Source organism: Lemur catta, chromosome 12 (assembly GCF_020740605.2).
Source record: "Lemur catta isolate mLemCat1 chromosome 12, mLemCat1.pri, whole genome shotgun sequence".
NCBI lineage: Eukaryota > Metazoa > Chordata > Mammalia > Primates > Lemuridae > Lemur > Lemur catta.
In genome coordinates, this window is record NC_059139.1 from 33,794,333 (window position 1) to 33,812,983 (window position 18,651).

Sequence of the window (18,651 nt, forward strand, 5' to 3'; positions counted from 1 at the left end):
GACTGTGTCCTTAAACCTGGAGTCAGATGCTAACTCCAGGTGGTTTATGTCAGAATTGAATTATAACATATTGCAACATACAAGACAAACTTTCCACATTCAAGGAGTCATGTATGTATCTGTGGATCCACTGAGGTCCACAGACAACCAGTCACTCCTAAGAAAGTCTAGTCAACCACATAGGCTGTTGAGCCCCAGGACAAGGAACAGATTTTTGATTTATTGGGCATTTTCAAAATATCACTATTTGGGTCTTTTTTTTTTCTTTTGGCACTTTCTTAGAAACAGATGAAACTAAACCCACATACGTAACAGTTATGCTTCCACAACAACTATGTGAAAATGGTTATGTGGTTAAAATAGTTAAACTTCAGGTATAGGAAAATGAAAATGGAATAATTTCTAATGGGTTTTTAAATAAAAATAGACTTTCTTATTTGAAAGGCAATGGAGGGGAAAAACCAGAAAATGTAGAAGATAAAATGAAAATAATCTCATATACTCATAGACCCACTATTGAGAGAGAACCATTACTGCTGCTCTTCTCCCTTCTACTCTCAATATATTACAAATATCTTTCCATGTCAAAAAAAATCAAAAATTATGAAATGAACTAATATTATAATATTTTATCACTAAGGTAAATTATAAAACAGTCCCCTACAGCTGAACTAATTTACTTCTAATTTTCTACTATAAAAAATAATTCTGTAATGAAGTCTTTCAACTAATTCTCCACACAAAACTTATTTCCAGGATAAACTGCTTCTAGTATAATTTCTAGGTCCGAAATTATATTTTTTATAATACCAATTTATACCCCTGCCAGGTTTGTATAGGCAAGTACCTGTCTGTTTTCTATGCCTGACAAGCTGGGAAGGTTCTTTTGCGAATGGGACAGGCCAAACTATGTTCTCAGTGTTGCTTTAAAATGAACTTCTTTGATACCTTAAGAATTTAAAATTTTTTTTATATTTCTTGATAATTTTTTTCTCCTACTGACAACTTTCTGTTCATGCCTTATGCCCATTTTTCTTTGGGGCATTCATCTGTTTCTCATTAATTTAAAAGATATATAAAGTGATAAGCATTCTTCCACATACATTTCTAGTTTGTAATGATGCAGTTTGGGTCACCATGAATAACACAATCTCTCTCTGGGAGTTTTATAAGGCGATCACAGAAAAGCACTGGCTATGCTATTATTTTAGGCTAAATATTTTTGCTAAACAGTTGCTATAGAGTAATCAGGACCTATGACAAGCAACTATTCACAGTCAGTACTCAAGTCAATTTAAAATAGCCTATTACACAAAGATCATTTTTCTTATCCCCAAACTATACATTTTAAACTCTAGACAAAGTATACTTATTCATTGCAACATATGGATTTGACAGTTAACACTAACTTTATCTTTAACTATCATTAGTCTGAAAGTTTGCATACACATTGCAGCTTTTACCTTTTCCTAGAAATGTAAAAATCTACAAAAGTAAATGTACAAGGAATTGCCAAGGGAGAAGGTAGACCTACACAAGCCAAAAAAAGGATGGAAAAAACAAGTTTGGGGTCAAATCCAAAGCAGATCATTAAAATCCAAAAAGAGGCTGGGAGCAGTGGCTCATGTCTGTAATTCCAGCACTTTATGAGGCCAAGGTGAGAGGAACACTTGAGGCCAGGAGTTTGAGACCAGCCTGGGCAACATCTCTATAAAAAATAATTAGCCAGGCATGGTGGTGTGTGCCTGTAGGCCTAGCTACTGGGAGGCTGAGGTGGGAGGATGACTTGAGCCTAGGAGGGGTTGACGCTGCAGTGGGCTATGATCACGCCACACCACTGCATTCCAGCCTCGGTGACAGAGTGAAACCCTATCCTTGATAGCTAAAGGAGAAACAGTACAGAATGAATTTTTTAAAAAAGATTATGGACCTCAGATTGTAAAAATGTCACTGTTTTAAAATTTAAATTTTTCTATCATTCAGAATCTTATTTCTCAAATTATAAAGTATATATAGTTACATTAAACATAATTTACTTTATAGAAATAATCTTCTATATCTGATGTTACATATAAACTTTAAAACAAATACATAAATCTATCCTGGGAATTTGCAACAATCCCTTCCACAAGGCATTAGTCCATAAGCCATCAGCATATATAAGGCCTAGAAACTGGTCAAATACTACTTTTTTAATTATAAATAAATTTGTGTTGAAATATTTTTTCAGGCCAAATCTAACAGCAAACTCATAGGAATCAATATCCAAGAACTTAAAGATTCACACCAAGTCCTCTTCCACTGCTTTTTAAAAAAATTTAGCCTTATTGCTATTCATTTAAATGATTTGGTATTTATAATACCATAACCTAAAAATATTTGTTATAAATTTAAAAACAAGGCACAAAACTGAATTTGCAATGTGCTCATAATGATATAAAAACTGTCTAATTAAAGGAAATAACAGCAAAATGTTAATAGTAGTTATCCTCAGGTAGCAGAACTAAAGGTTATTTCTTTTTCCTTTCTGCTTTATAATAAATTTTTAAAATTTATATATGGATATGTATTATTTCTATAATTAAATTTTTTTAAATAAAAAAATGAAATGTACTAAGTCAAATAACTAAAAGTAATTTCCTCATGATCAGGCAATTATCTCCTCAAATATAGGGGCAGTTCTTTTAAAAAACTTTATCTGGCAATAGTACAACTACCTTGTACTTTTTTTGTTGTTTTAGACAGGGTCTTGCTCTGTCTCCAGGGCCAGAGTGCAGTGGTGTCATCATAGCTCACTGCAACCTCCAAAACCTGGGATCAGGTGATCCTCCTGCCTCAGCCTCCCGAGTAGCCAGGACTACAGGCATGTGCCATCATGCCCAGCTAATTTTTCTATTTTTTTGTAGAGACGGGGTCTCACTCTTGCTCAGGCTGCACTCCAACTCCTGATCTTAAGCGATCCACCTGCCTCGGCCTCCCAAAGAGTTAGGATTACAAGCATGAGTCACTGCGCCCAGCCAGTTACCTTAGACTTCATGCAAGTGCAGTAACACCGTCTATTACCACCTAAGTGGCAGTATTTTATGCTTCCCTGCACATTGTTTCTCATAAGCCTGATGGCTCCAATGGAAGTTACCAGTTATGGTGGGATTTACTTCTTAGGAAAAATGAATCTCAAACCAAATCTCAGACTTTTCTACTGTTTTATTCTCATAAAAGTAGTTATAATCAAATTAGAATTATAAATTCATAGAAATACATCTTGGAATATAATAAAATCCAAGTCTCCTTCACCTTCAGAATACTGTGAAGACCATTTTTAAAAAAATTTGCCAGCCAAAAAGGCAAAATGAGCTCAGATATATGAACTGGAAAAGCAAAGAACTAGGTTATTATTCTTAGCCAATTTAGGGGCAAAATAGGGAAAGAAAAGCCAGCCAGTCTTATTGAACAAGGCTGCTGAATTTGCTGAGGCACTAAAGTTTTGTAAGTCAAGTATCTAGAGAAGCCAAATGACAAGAGATAGGTGGCCAGAGGAGAAATATGGTGTGATCTGCTGGACTCTCCAGACATTCAAGGAGGTAAATTTTTGCCTTGTTCCTTCCCTTCTATTTCCAGTTCACACAGAAGGACAAAGGGTAAGATTTAGGAATGAGAGACAAGGATAAAGAAAGTAGGCACAATATCCCAAGTGCCAATCTTAACCTAGTTTGCAAATCTTAACCTAGAACGAAAGTTTTCAGTTATTTAAAACAATGAAACCCACCCAATATTATCCTACAAAGTGATGAACTATCTAAAGGATAGTACAACTTAACAGTGAAACACTTTTAATATATCTGAGAATTTTATTTTACATTTATCATCTTTCTGCTGAGTTTTTGTTTTCTCGAATTTAATAAGTAAATCTTTTCCTTTTTCATGGCCTCAATTTCTACTTAATAATATGATAAAACAAGCATAATCTTAATTTCAGCTCTGCCATAAAATAGCTTACTGGCTTTAGCAAGTGTCTGGGCCAAGTTTCTTCACTTATATACTGAGAAGAGTTGGTCCAAGTGATTTAAATGGACTCTTCCATTCTAAAATAATCATTCTATAATCCTTCAATCCTTCAGGATGACATCAAGTTGTTTTGGGTAATATCCACCTTTAACTGGGAAAACACTGCCCCTGGATTAAAACAGGGGGTATATTCCTCAAGCGATCATTTACCACATGAAGACTGGTGAAGACAGCACTGTGGGTTTACCCCCAACCAACTCCATCACTGCATCCAACCTCCAGCACAACAAACCCATAGCTACCTACTTATTTAATTTACTTACAGAGGAAATGGGCAAGCCAACCCCTACTAGGATGAGGACAGTGGATGTGACGGTACTGTCATGGTACGGATAGTTGATGCTGTTGTCTTTACAGAAAAAGCCTCTCTGAAATGGATATATTTGGCCCAATTTTAGAACAGCCATAGGCATGGAAGCTGTTGGGGAAGGGAAAAAAAGACACACATGAATAAATTCAATTCACTTCATTAGGAAGTAAAGTCTACTGAATGGGTTGAAAATCTTAAGTACAGTTTGCCCTTTATGGGGAAGAATCAATACGCTCTCCATTATACCCAAGAGTGAAGACTGAGGAAACCACACAGCATCTGCTTGCCCGTATCAGCCCCACCTTTATCCAAGGATAAATTTTCTTACTTGCATTGACCTCTGATTTTAGGAACAATCAATGAAAGAAACCCCCAGGGAGGAGAACAAAATTGGCCCATGGCAAATAAAGCTGAGAAAACAGGAAGGTTTTCCATTTTGCACTCCGTCACTAATTAATTTATAATTGAATTGCTTAATATGTAAATGTATTTAAGAAAAAAGGCAAAATTCTATAAATAAGTTTAGTAATTAATATCATCATAATAGCCAAATATAGTCAACGAGAAGAAAGATATAAAATTTTGCTTCACCTTAGAATTTAGACTAATAGGGTTAGAAAAAATAGAAACCATAAGTATATATTTGATAATAAAAATAGAAAGGACCAAGCCTTTTGTTTTCCAAAAACCAATAAAAAATGGGTTTTATTAGCCCTGGCAGGGCTCCAAAACCACTTTTTTTTTCCTTTGAGACAGGGTCTCACTTTGTTACCCTGGGTAGAGTGCAGTGGTGTCATCACAGCTCACTGCCTCAAACCTCAAACTCCTGGGCTCAAGCAATCCTCCCGCCTCAGCATCTCAAGTAGCTGGGACTACAGGCATGTGCCACCATGCCCGGCTAATTTTTCTATTTTTTGTAGAGACGGGGTCTCACTCTTGCTCAGGCTGGTCTTAAACTCCTAAGCTCAAATGATCCTCCCGACTTGGCCTCCAAGAGTGCTAGGATTACAGGCGTGAGCCACCATGCCCAGCCTCCAAAACCACTTTAACAAGTTATACAGAAGTAATTTTCAGTTGAAATTTTGCACCTAAATAAGATGGCCCTGAAAGACCAAAGTTAAATAATTGAAATTAGTAGCTTCTTAATATATTCAAATTTACCATGCTTTTAGGCTTTGTTTTACACAATTCAAACATTCAAACATCTACTCACTTACTATATGCTTAATACTAGGCTTGGCCATACATAGGGGAGACAAATTAATGTAAAATAAATACTAGGTTCAAGAACCTATATTGTACATGTCAAAAAAGAACGTATACTCAAGAAATTGTTTAAAAAGAAATACCAAGATAGGTTTTTGGGAGGAGTGATGAAACTATTCTGTATCTTGATTATGATAGTAATTCCACAGCTCTATTATACTGTATCCAAATTTAAAAAGAAACATCATAAAAGGCAAAAATATGCCATAAAAATAGAAACATGACTAATTACTAAAATGGCATAAAGGGATCTATAGCAATTCAGAGGTCAACATGAACAGGAATAGTTAGAAAAGACTATTAAAGAAGAGGCCACTGAGATGAACTTGAAACAGAAGGTAAAACCCAAGCAATAACAAAGCATGAGGAGAGCATTTAGTGGTAGAGAGAGGCAAGGGCAGCATGAGAATTGCATCAACGAGAGCGCAGAGGGAATGAGCAAGAAGTTTTCAAGGTACACAACATTTTATAGCCAACATGCACTGCGTGCTCACACATGCGGGGCAGTAGGCTACACAGGTTAACTCAATCCTTACCTCAGCCCTTTGAAGTAGGTACTATCACTATCCTCATTTTTCACATAAAATTACTGAAGCTTAAAAGAAATGAGTGACAATGCTGAAACTAGTAGGTAGTGGAACTAGGATTCCAAAATAGGCTATCTCTTTCCAGAGTCAGTGAATATGTGGTCTGGCTAGATAGACAAACAGGTTAGAATTATGGCAAGGAAGATATAATTAGAGAATGGGGACCAGTCCTTTAAAAAAAACCTCATTCAGTATAACACATAGTGTTCATAACAAAAACTCAAAGTTAATGGAAAAATATATTCTTTTGTCTTGTTTTGTTTTGTTTTTGAGACAGAGTGTCACTTTGTTGCCCAGGCTAGAGTGAGTGCCGTGGCATCAGCCTAGCTCACAGCAACCTCAAACTCCTGGGCTTAAGCGATCCTACTGCCTCAGCCTCCCGAGTAGCTGGGACTACAGGCATGCACCACCATGCCCGGCTAATTTTTTCTATATATATTTTAGTTGGCCAGATAATTTCTTTCTATTTTTAGTAGAGACAGGGGGTCTCACTCTTGCTCAGGCTGGTCTCAAACTCCTGACCTCAAGCGATCCACCCGCCTCGGCCTCCCAGAGTGCTAGGATTACAGGCGTGAGCCACCGTGCCCGGCCGAAAAACATATTCTTTACTGCACATTATCTCCAAATTCTGTAATTTTGTGATTTTTACTGGGATTAAGTGTGCTTGAGATTTTTGTGTTTATTCACAGATTATGGGTTTAAGATACTGGCCTAGGAAAGAAATTATCCTGCAGGAAATAAAATACTACTGCCTACTTGTGTTCAGAATCACCAACATGGTAAAATAAGGGATTTTAGAAATTAATTTTTTAAAAATATGGGGGAGGGGGAGAGAAAGAGGGAGGGATGGGGGAGAGAGGGAGAGAGAAGAGGAGTATTTATTTATTTATTTATTTCAGAATATTACAGGGGTATAAACGTTTTGGTTACATAAATTGCTTTTGTACCATTTGAGTCAAAGTTATAAGTGTGCCCATCCCCCAGATCGTGTGTATTGTCCACGTTACATGTGAATTTGCCCATCCCCTCCCTCCCGCCTCCCACCTGTTTGATTTCCAATGAATGTTATTTCCATATATGCACATAAATGTTGATCAATTAGTTCCAATTTAATGATGAATACATGTAGTGGTTGTTTTTCCATTCTTGTGATACCTCACTTAGAAGAATGGGCTCCAGCTCCATCCAGGATAATACAAGAGGTATTAGTTCACCATTTTTTTATGGCTGAGTAGTACTCCATGGTATACATATAACAAATTTTATTAATCTACTCATGCATTGATGGGCACTTAGGTTGTTCCCACATCTTTGCAATTGTGAATTGTGCTGCTATAAACATTTGAATGTAGGTGTCTTTTTTATAGAAAGTCTTTTTTTTCCTTTGGGTAAATACCCAGTAGTGGGATTGCTGGATCAAATGGTAGTTCTGATTATAGTTCTTTGAGATAGCTCCATACTGCTTTCCACAGAGGTTGTACTAGTTTGCAGTTCCACCAACAGTGTGTGAGTGTTCCTACCTCTCCATATCCATGCCAACATTTATTGTTTTGGAACTTTAAAGTTTATCTCATTGTGGTTTTGATTTGCATTTCCCTGAGTATTTAATCCATAATGTCTAAAGGACATAGTTTTGAAATAATCTAGTAATTAGGTGATAAGTAGTGTGTTGATAGCGAAAATATAAAAGGATGCATGGAACAATGTTTTGAATATAGAAATGATGCAACTTGAGGATGGATCATAAATGCTGAGGCAGATCTTGAAGATGACACTTCAGGGTTTGGAAGTAGAGAGAATGATGGTCCCCATTGATAAAAATGTTTCTCATAAAGATATCAGTGTTGTATTTGTGGAGATGTTGTGTTTGTGGAGCTCCCCCTCCCAATTTCAGGTGAGAGGGAGCTCCTTTATGGTGGAAGAACATTAGTACTGAGAATATTGCCTTTGGGGCAATCAATCTAACACCTTCCTAAATGCTCAGCCTCACCTTCCACTCTCCCCCACTCAGCCCTTAAGGTTGTAATCACACTGAATCTTTGCTGTTGCCCAAACATACTATGCTGTTAAAACCCTACATCCCTGCACGTTTAGCCTTCTGTTGGGGATACTTGCCCTCTTCATTTCTCCTTCAAGTACAAGTCAGGCACTCCCTTCTTATGTGTCCCATAGCACCTTGTATATATGTCTACCACACTGTATTTTAAAATTGCTTTTTGTGTGTCTGTCAATGACTCTGAGGGCAAGAACTGCCTTTGTCATTTTTGTATCCTTGGTACCAGGCACACACATCTGAATAAAAATTTATTGAGTGACTAAATGAATAAAACTCAGGGTAAAGATCAGACGTGGAGAGAGAGAGACATAATTTGTTGCCATTAGAAGTTATAACTTAAGCAGTTCTCAGAGAAAGTATAAAGTCAAAACTAACAGAGACAAAGAAATCAGGTAAGGTTAATACCCATCTTGAAATCATGAAAAGAGACTGTAGGAGAGCAAGGAAGAAAGGATAATTACACAGGGACTGTGTCTGTCTTGTTTAGCAGCATACAATGCCCATTCTTTGAACATAAGAATGAACAATAGAGAAGTAGGACAATGTTGTGATACAAAAACCAGAGGTTAGAGTATCTAGTATGTATCTGGGTAAATGCAGGATGTCAAAAGCTAAGATACCAAAGAGAATGAGAACTGAGTAAGGACCATTAGGTCTTTACTCAGAATATATTATACCATCTCCACAAACACAACAATGATATCTTTATGAAGAAACTTCATAAATATTGAGCTTCCATATTGAGTTGTCATTGTCTAAGCATGCCTTTTTCAAGTTAAATATGTCACAATGATTTCCCCTATTGCTCATATATATTACACACACACACACACACACACACACACACACACACACACACACACAAAGAGGCATATATGTCCATCCCTCTAGAGTAAACAGAAACCTCTACTCCAAAAAGCAGTGGAATATTCTTTATTTTTAATGGTAATTTTTTAGAGTAGTGATGGAGAGTTCTGTGTTCAAATTAGTGTTCTAGGAAGATTGTTCTCACAATAAACCCTTTCATAGGATAGATATGTTCTTTCCTTAATATCTAAAGGACACAGATACCATTTTTGGCCCTAATGATAATTCTAGGATATTTTTCTCTTAATTAAAATTTCCTTAAGTCACTTTTACAATTCTATAGTAATCTTGTGATGAGTCTTCATCTATTACAATAACAGATCACAACAGTTCATGTATGTCATTACCATAGAGCAAAGTGTTTTCATTCTCTTGCAGGTATCTTTCTAATGCACTTTCTACCCTTCTTCACTCAGCACTTTGCCCCAGGAGGCAGACTTGTAGACTGTATCCATGGGCTCTCTCACGCACTTCCTTCCAGTTAGGTTTGCCCAATGGAGGTGTAAGGGTGGCACTGGCAGAAGTCAAAGGACAGAAGGAGTATGGGAACAGGCTCCCCTTCTGAGTGGTTACTGGGTAGTTGCGGGGAGGGCGGGTACCAGTGAAGAAGGAAGCATTGGCAGGAGTCAAGGGGCACAAAGAGCATGGGGACAGGGCATTTATTTCACTGGCTCCCCTCCTGCAGGGTCACCATGGGTTTTAATCCTCTACCTGGGACCACAGCTGTTGTCAGGTAGCCTTCTCTACACAGTTCCCTTTTGGAGGTTCCAGTAACCACTCCTCTTTGCTCCTCAGGTCTAAGGGGCAATATTCTATCCTCTCTGTTGCTAGCCCAGGGTACTGCATTCTGTCTTCTTGATTTTCTAAACCGCTTACATATTTGTGAATAGTTCCTTCATTTATTCCTCCTCAAATTATCCAGCTTGAAAGTGCCATCTGTTTCCCATCAGGACCACAGTTGATAGTGCCACATACATATTTCGATCCTACTAAAAACAACTGTTATTTGCTGTATGTTTGCTCCTATTGCATTCCTTCTGCAATATATTGAGGAAGACACATACATGAATACCTAGATAGATAGATAGATATGTTTCCTATATTTGCCTCCAATTAAGTGATAATTGAAATCTCTCCCATTTTATATATAGTGTATACTTCCTCAAAGATATGCTGTTATGAAATATTCCAGTGGAGTAATCTAAAATGCATTTTGCAGGGCAGGCATGGTGGCTCACACCTGTAATCCTAGCACTTTGGGAGGCAGAGACGGGAGGATCACTTGAGGCCAAGCATTCAAGACCAGCCTAGGCAACATAGCAAGATCCCATCTCAACAAAAAAAATTTTTTAAATTATCTGGATGTGGTAGCATGCTCCTGTAGTCCTAGCTACTCGGGAGGCTGGGCCAGGAGGATCACTTGAGCCCAGGAGTTTGAGGCTGCAGTGAGCTATGATCACGTCACCACACTCTACCCAGGGTGACAGAGCAAGACCTTGTCTCAAAAAAATAAATAAAATAAAATGCATTTAAAGAGAAGAGAGAAACTGAAGTAAACCAATGTTAATCTCTATATGTAGAAGCAAAGGTAAAGAAAAACAAGTGCTAAATTTACTTTTTGAAAAGAATAAAATAAAAATCTAGAAGTTATTAAAGTGACTATACTGACTTCAGTACCCACTCCCTTTCCCTTTTTCTAAAGATCTAATTTCAGACATCTAAATAAATATTATGCTATACACCACAGGGAAATTCAGACAACCATCCTCTCCTTATTCATTCAAACATTTCAGTTCCTATAATATGGCAGCTGCAATGCCAGAAAAGGAAAGAGGAAAAAAAGACTAAAAGAGGGAAGTAATGAAAAAGATCTCACCAAATAATTTTTAATAAAAGAGGGAGATCAGTGCTACAGGAAAATAACACAGCTGTAACTGCAAGCTTGACTGAAGCTTAGGTTTGGGTAACGTAGCATTCAGGATCCTAGCAGGAAACAGATAGCACCCTCAAACTGGGTAATTTAAGGAGAGTTTAAGAAAGGGACTATTTACAAGGTGTGAAAGGTGTGGGCACAGTCAAGAGATAGTGCAACCTCCTCAGGCTGCCACCACACCCAGGACTAAAAGGTACAAAGAGGGCCATGTGACAGGAGCCATGACCTCTAGGAGAGCCAAGATGATATGATTTGGCAGGAGGAAGCCAGGAGAATAAACACAGCAACCCCATTCTCCTCCTGCCAGTGCTTTCCATTGTCTAATCCCATCTAGATGCCAAAGGATAAGGTCAGCCTCCTGCCACTGAGAGCAGGTGGACAATGACAGAGAGCAGGTCCACAGGGGCAAATGGAAGATATGCAGAACCGGGAAGGAGAAGGTAAAGCCAGCTGGGGGTCTCAGTAGGAACAGACAGTACCTAAAAGTGAGTGACTCAAGAGAGATTAGTAAAGGGGCTATTTATTTAATACAAGTCTATATTAAGACTACATATTAAGAATTCTGGACTTTATTCTGTGGGTAACAAGGAGATACATAATCCAATCTGTGCTCTAATAAGGGGACTCTGAGAGAAGCTGTGTACAGAAAAAAGCAGTATGAAGGTAGAATAGAGACCAAGGCCAGAGGCAAGAAACATCAGTGTATATGAGAAATGTTGATGGCCTGAAATAAAGAAATAACACTGGGAATAGGAAGAAGAGATAGATTCTAAAGATCTTTAGGAAGTTGTTCCTACAGAACTGTGGACCATGTCTCCATGTACACATAGGTATATATCTGTCTCTAACACACACACACACACACACACACACACAAACACACATCCCCCTGTCAGCCTTTAGTGTCTCTGCAGAATACATTTTCCGTTTTTCCCTGTCTCTGAGTAATGACCGTCTAACGGCATCCCCTCCACAATTTTGCTTCCAGTGAGCACTTCAAGGAATATGTACTGAATGAATGAACAAATGATTAAAGTGAGCAAAAGCCTCTGAAGCACATAAATAATAAGCTTGTGTAACTATAAACTTAGATCCTGAGAAATTTTAAGAGATTTTTCTCTTCAAAAGATTCAAAAAGTTCAGGCCAGGTGTGGTGGCTCACACCTGTAATCCCAGCACTTCGGGAGGCCAAGGCAGGAGGGTCACTTGAGGTCAGGAGTTCAAGGCTGCAGTAAACAATAATTGTGCCACTGTACTCCAGTCTGGGTGACAGAGTGAGACCCCATCTCTTAAAAAAGTGGGGAAGGGGGTCAAGTTCAAACAAACAAACCAAGAAAAGACAAAAAATGGTGAACAATCTGAAGTCTAAGACTGCGCTAGGGAAACATAATTCTATACTCTAACAATTATTTTTCAAGTTTGTTTTCTATTGGGAACACAGACTGCTAACAAAGATAAACAGAATATAACCATGTTTACTGCTAAAACAAATTTGTATTTCACAAACTCCTAAAATCTTGAAGGCAATTTCTGTACAATTCAACATTACCTCCAAGCAAAGCTTCAATTATGGCTATTGTAAAAGCACTTCTCTGAGCAGCACCCCTCACTCTTTTCTCAATGAGAAAAGAAGTTTGGGCCATCCTCTTCATTGATCTACCCAACACAGAAGTCCACAACTTCCCTGCAGGAAAGTAGAAGGATGAGATTCCCAGATGAGATGCTGAAGAGTAATAGCAATCATACCTCAAAATAGCACTTCATAAATAATTAACAATCAGCTCCAGATCCATCCTAGTCTCTTCTGTAGAACCACTAGAAACCATCAGATCTGAAACTGCATCACAAATCACACACTTACATATTCCACTCCATGACACAAGCGCTGGATTTCCAATCTCAGCACCCATCCTACACATCTTCAAAGTTAGCTAAAGAGTTAGACACCTGTGACTTTGTTCCAAGATTCCCATGTAAAAAGTTTTCAAACACTGTACAAGTTTATAGCATTATACAGTATATCATATATGATATATTATGCACTCTCAGTAAAAAGGATAAATCATAATGTGGTCTCTTATTCAACATAAAAAGATTTACTCTTACTGGAACCACCTAAAATAATTGGGACAGCCTAGCTTACAAGACTCTTAAATAGCAATCCTGCTAGTCTCAGAACAATTTGTGAACCTGAATGAGAAAACACAAACATGCTCAAGAGAAAGAGTTGCTTTATAATGAAAAGATTTATACCATGGTTGTTCATGGATATTTACTATGAGTTCTTAAGAGTTTCACTATTCAAAAGAAATAATCACCTTACACAGCCCTTCTCATATATGTCCAAGAAAAAGAATGGAAACAAACATTTACTGACCACCTATTTATTGTAAGTCACCACCAACATGCTAAGGCACTTGCACATACATTACAAATGTACATTATCTTCATAGAAGAATATATTTCTATTTCATATTTGCTACCATAAAATCTGGAAAAATTAAATACAAAAAATCTAACCAATAGTATGCATATGGATGATATTTATAGAAATATGTCTGTTATAAGCAAGATAATCTTTAAAAACATACATAATTTCATTTATCTAAAACATATTATTTTTATGTCTAAATATACATTGGAAAGCCTGAGAAAATACCTAACCAACTTTTAAGTAGGTATCTCCAGAGATGATATTAATACAAATCAAATCAGGTAGAAGACTCATTTCCTACTGTATATACTTCCATGTTTGAATATTTTACAATAAAATATTGTAAAAGACCAATATCATTACATCTAAATTTTTAAAAATGCTTTATCACAATGAAAACATTTTAAATTGTTTTCTGAAATTATATATGTAACTTACCTAAAATTATACATATAATTTATCTTTACCTACCTATAGTAAAGAGATTGTTTGAAATCAGCAAACCTACCTATAGTAAAGAGATTGTTTGAAATCAGCAAAGGAAAAGCCTATTTTCCTGTTCTTTCTTTTTAATTATTTCAAAATATTAAGGGGGTACAAATGTTTTTGGTTATATGCATCACTTTTGTAATGCTTGAGTCATGGCTGTAGGTGTGCCCATCACCCAAATAATGTTCATTGTACCCATTAGGTAGGTTTTTGCCTCTTCCCCTACTCTCCCCTTGATTTCCACTGAGTTTTACTTCCCTCTGTGTACATGTGCTCATCAGTTAGCTCCAATTTAATAGTGAGTACATGTGGTATTTGTTTTTCCATTCTTGAGATACTTCACTTAGGAGAATGGTCTCCACTAATTTTCTTTTCTTTATAAACCAAAAAACAATGCAGTAAAAAGTAACCTTTTGCTTTAATACCTGGTTGATAGATTCTCAGACAAGATCCTCAGACCAGTAGGCTCACAGTGAAGTAACTACTTTTGGGGGTATTCTTCTCTTGCAACTTTTGAGATCTATGATCTCCTTAAAAATGTATAAAACAAAGGTAATTTTTCACATGAGAAATTTTATTATAACATTTTGGGCCCCTCTAGAACATTTTATATAGAGAGTAGAATTAATCTTGAGACCCAACAAACAGTTTAGTACAAGGAGTTGAATATAAGCCATAATGGTGCCTTATTTCAATGACCACTTCTTGAAAAATCTTATAAAATAATGGCACTCGTGCAGATCATTATGAAAGGATAGCACTGCCTTTTTAATTATGTAAAGAGCAAAAGACTGTTACTCTAGCAAGGCTTTCAAGATTTTGATTTAAAAAAATCAAAGTTAATTACATATTAATATACACCAGCTTCAGTCTGATGAGAGAAAGAGGGAAAAAATAAATAATAATTTAGGGCAGTGCTAACCAATAGAATTTTCTGTGATAAAAGAAATGTCCGATATAATGTGTTGTCCAATGCAGTAATCACTAGCCACAGGAGGTTACTGAGTACTTGATATATGGCTACTAGGACTGAAGTACTGAATTTTATTAAATTTTAATTGATTTAATTTTAAATTGCTACATGTCGCTAATGTCTCTCATATTGGATAATATAGGTTTAGGGTGTTAAAAATAAACTAGTAGATTGAATCATTAAATTTCCAAAACATATGAACACTTAATGCACAGAAAAACTAATTGTGATTTCAGAAACTTAATATAAAGTACTTTAGTGAACATAGGTTTCATGAGCCAGTGCTCAGAATAAAATTCCCCTACATTCACACCTTTGGCTGCTTCTTTTAAAGAACCTATCCCTGCTGCATCCCTCAAATTTTAGAATCCTGAGCTGGCTACTCTCTCCAAGCAACTAGCCTTCTTACAAAGGGAAACAAAAGGGCCAGTCAAGTATGTCTAGGGTACTCTCCTACCTCTCTCACCAATCTCAGCTCTTCCCTACTCTTTGGTCCTCAGGTAAAAACCCTTCATCTCTAACCTGGCAGTGTCTTCTTGTCTTCTGGCTACCCAAAGCTCCTCTTTATATAACAGCATCCCACCTCCACAGCAGCTACCAACTGCTTCCTCTTACTCCTAGACTATTCCTACCCTCAGGAGAGGTCACGACTGCTCAGCTTAGCTGTATAAAAATCATACTAATCAAAGGCATTTAAGTTTTTGTAATTCATACCACATATCACAATATTTGTGCATGCAAATATCATGTCCTATAGTTTTAAGTTTCACTTTAGTAAAAGCTAAATCCTGTTCTTAGTGCATTGCCTGGTCATCTGGTTCTAACATGAGGAATTATAAGGAACACTAAATCTCACTTAAGTGGGAAGTAGTCATTATTATTAGAGCAGGAAAAGACAAATTTTTTCCTGTTAGGCTTCTCAAATTATCCCACCTGGTAAAGTCTCTAAAATAGTAATTCTTAACTTCTTGAGGATTATGGACCTCTTCAAGACTCTAATGAAACTATGGACCCTTTCCTTAAAAACGTAAAAACTTCTGCCATACAGTTTCATGTGTATCTGCCCACCCTACCCTCCAAAAATGTCATCTATGGACACTGCTATTATAAAGGTATAAGAAACATAATTTAAAATAATTAGTATCTTGAAGCCCACAGACAAAAGTCATCAGTAGAATATGACTTCAAAGAAGACGAGAATTAACTTGACAGTCTTACCTCTTCCCCTGACTTTCCCTCCTCTCTCCTTTTCTTCCTTTCAATTTTACCTTCTTCCCGTCATCTCTCTGTACCCTCAATACTTCATCTCCTTATTTGGCTATAATACAGAACTAAAGTCATTTTTAGTATTATTAACACCTATTGGCAATTTTATGTTTCCCATTCTAATTTCAAAAGCAGTTTATTTCTTTAAAGAAAAGTGAAAATATCTACTATTGCCAGATATTTGCCTATACATTATCTCTAATCCTAATAATTCTATGAGGAAGAAAAAACAAGTCCTTCCAAAATCTGTTTGAAAACTTAAAAGTCAGTAAGTGATAGGTCAAGAAAAGTCAAAATGTAAATCACAAAACAGTAGGAAGTAAACAATGAAAATACTACAAAACAAAACTTAATGTATACAGCTAAAATACCACACATCAAAACTGTAGAGCCTTAAATGCCTACATTAGAAATGAAGCAAACATTCAGTACAACTTACTTTTCAAAAGCTCAAGTAAAATATAGAACAGAAATCAAAGAAATGGAAAACAAAAGGAAAAAACGATCAACAAAACCAAATGAATTTGTTTTGTTTTGTTTTTAATAGGTTAATGAAACAGTCTTTCTTTAGCTTAAGAAAACAAAAGAAAAACACAATTATAGAAAATTACTAAAAATTTTTAAAGTCAGTAATTATATCTCCAGACTAAACTTTATCAGAAACTCAGAGACACCAAGTAACTCACCCAAGAGTTATTCCTTGGTGTATAACAGGGTAGATAACCAGTACTACAGTTGGTGAGATAACCAGCATTACAAGTTGGTAAGCAGGGAAGCCAAGATTTTAGCAAAGTTTCTCTTCTTTTCCCCACATCACATCACCTCTCTCTTAGGAAAGGAGTCTTACTACCAAGGTCTTAGTTTCGTTATCTATAAATGAAAAAGAAGAATGACATTATCTGTTAGGCCCCCTTCAGTCCATGATTCTATGAGTCTAAGCAGCTCTGTATAAAGACAAATAACTGATTTTCTTGTTGATTAAACTGGGAGTAGGGGTAGAGTTGTTCTATGTGACCTAGGATACATCTTACTCTACTACACTTGTGCTAAGCAGTCATCCTAATATCTAAATACACTCTGCTGTAATCTATGGAAGAAAAATGTGAAACCACAGCGAAATTTAAAAGAAAAAGAAACAGTGAGGAAATGGCTTCTAGGAGCATATGTTTTACCAAAAAGGTAATGGATAAAACTCATGTAAGAAACATTCCATTCCAAAAAATAAAAATTCCAGCATATGTAAATTTAACCATGTTTGTGCAGTTTTCTACATATATATTTGGATCTGACAAGTGAGTCTGCAGTTACTTTAGTGAAGTCTGTTTCTATGAACCCTTTCATTTTCACCTTTCAGCAGTCAAAGGTTAGAAGTAAATAAAATTTTTTTGGCTCTTTACTACTTTGTGTTACCTGAGCAGTTTCAGAAAGCTGTATTCATTCCAAACTTAAGGAATGTTCTTTGTGTCCAATTCAGTTTGGACAAAATACATTTAGGGGAGAAAAACATGCAATATTTTTCTTGCTTTCTTTGGAAACAGGTGTTGCAAATTCTTTCCAGAATCACATGAAAAACTCTCCTACTGATCAACAGTTATGTGTTATTTCTGAACAGAAAGAGTTTTCTTCCCCTTTATAAAAGATCATTAGATGTCCAAAAGTAAAGAAAGTCATTCAAAGTTTAAACAATAAATGAAACTAAAAAGTCTGCCAGCTAAGATAGTTTGTTTCCTCTATAGATCAAATGCAGACTCCTTCCCTCATTATTATTCCTGATCATTTGACAACTGTTTCTTTCTTGTCTAGCACACAGCTAGACATCCATATCTAGCACTCAGGAGAGAATGCTACTAAAGATGACTATCTAGAATTATCAATTATAAAGGAGATAGCTGAAGCCATGAGATTTTAAGATCACTCACAGAAAGTGACACAAACAATAATCTTGGAAAGAAAACATAAAGTAAACATAGCCAACTAAGAAGAAATGAACTATCAGGAAAGTAGGATGAAGAGCATGAAAAAATAGTGTCAGAAAAAAGGAAGGAGCGCTTTTCAAAAATGTCAAAACAGTAGCTACTTTTTACTTAACTCTCACTGCATGTCTTGACATGCTAGGTATTGCAGCTATCTAATCCTTCAATAACTTTAAAAGGTAAATATTATTATGTCATTCTGAAGATGAGGAAACCTGCCCAAGGACATTGGGTTGCAGAATTAGGATTCAAACCCAGGTAAGTGAGGCCATGATTCCACTGGATTTGCATGGTCTTAACAGAAGCACATGACATTTACAAAGAAGCTGAGCAGAAAACGAACAAAGTACAGATAAGTGGTCACCGATGATTCTTGACAGAAGGACTGCAACACTTGGAGTGAGAACAAAAAGACTGAAAAGAATGAAAAAG

The 18,651-nt window shown here is 36.4% G+C and overlaps 1 protein-coding gene across 2 annotated transcripts in view; it reads right to left on the reverse strand.

The window, feature by feature from the left end:
• Positions 1-18,651, reverse strand: part of PLPP1 (phospholipid phosphatase 1) — an 87,200-nt gene that overhangs the window by 47,603 nt on the left and 20,946 nt on the right. The window contains exon 2 of one of the 2 annotated variants that reach the window (XM_045565656.1): positions 4,329-4,483. The exons of the other annotated variant lie outside the window; for it this stretch is intronic. Coding sequence (XP_045421612.1) covers positions 4,329-4,483 — 155 coding nt within the window. The remainder of the gene's footprint in view (positions 1-4,328; positions 4,484-18,651) is intronic. 2 annotated transcript variants of the gene reach the window in all.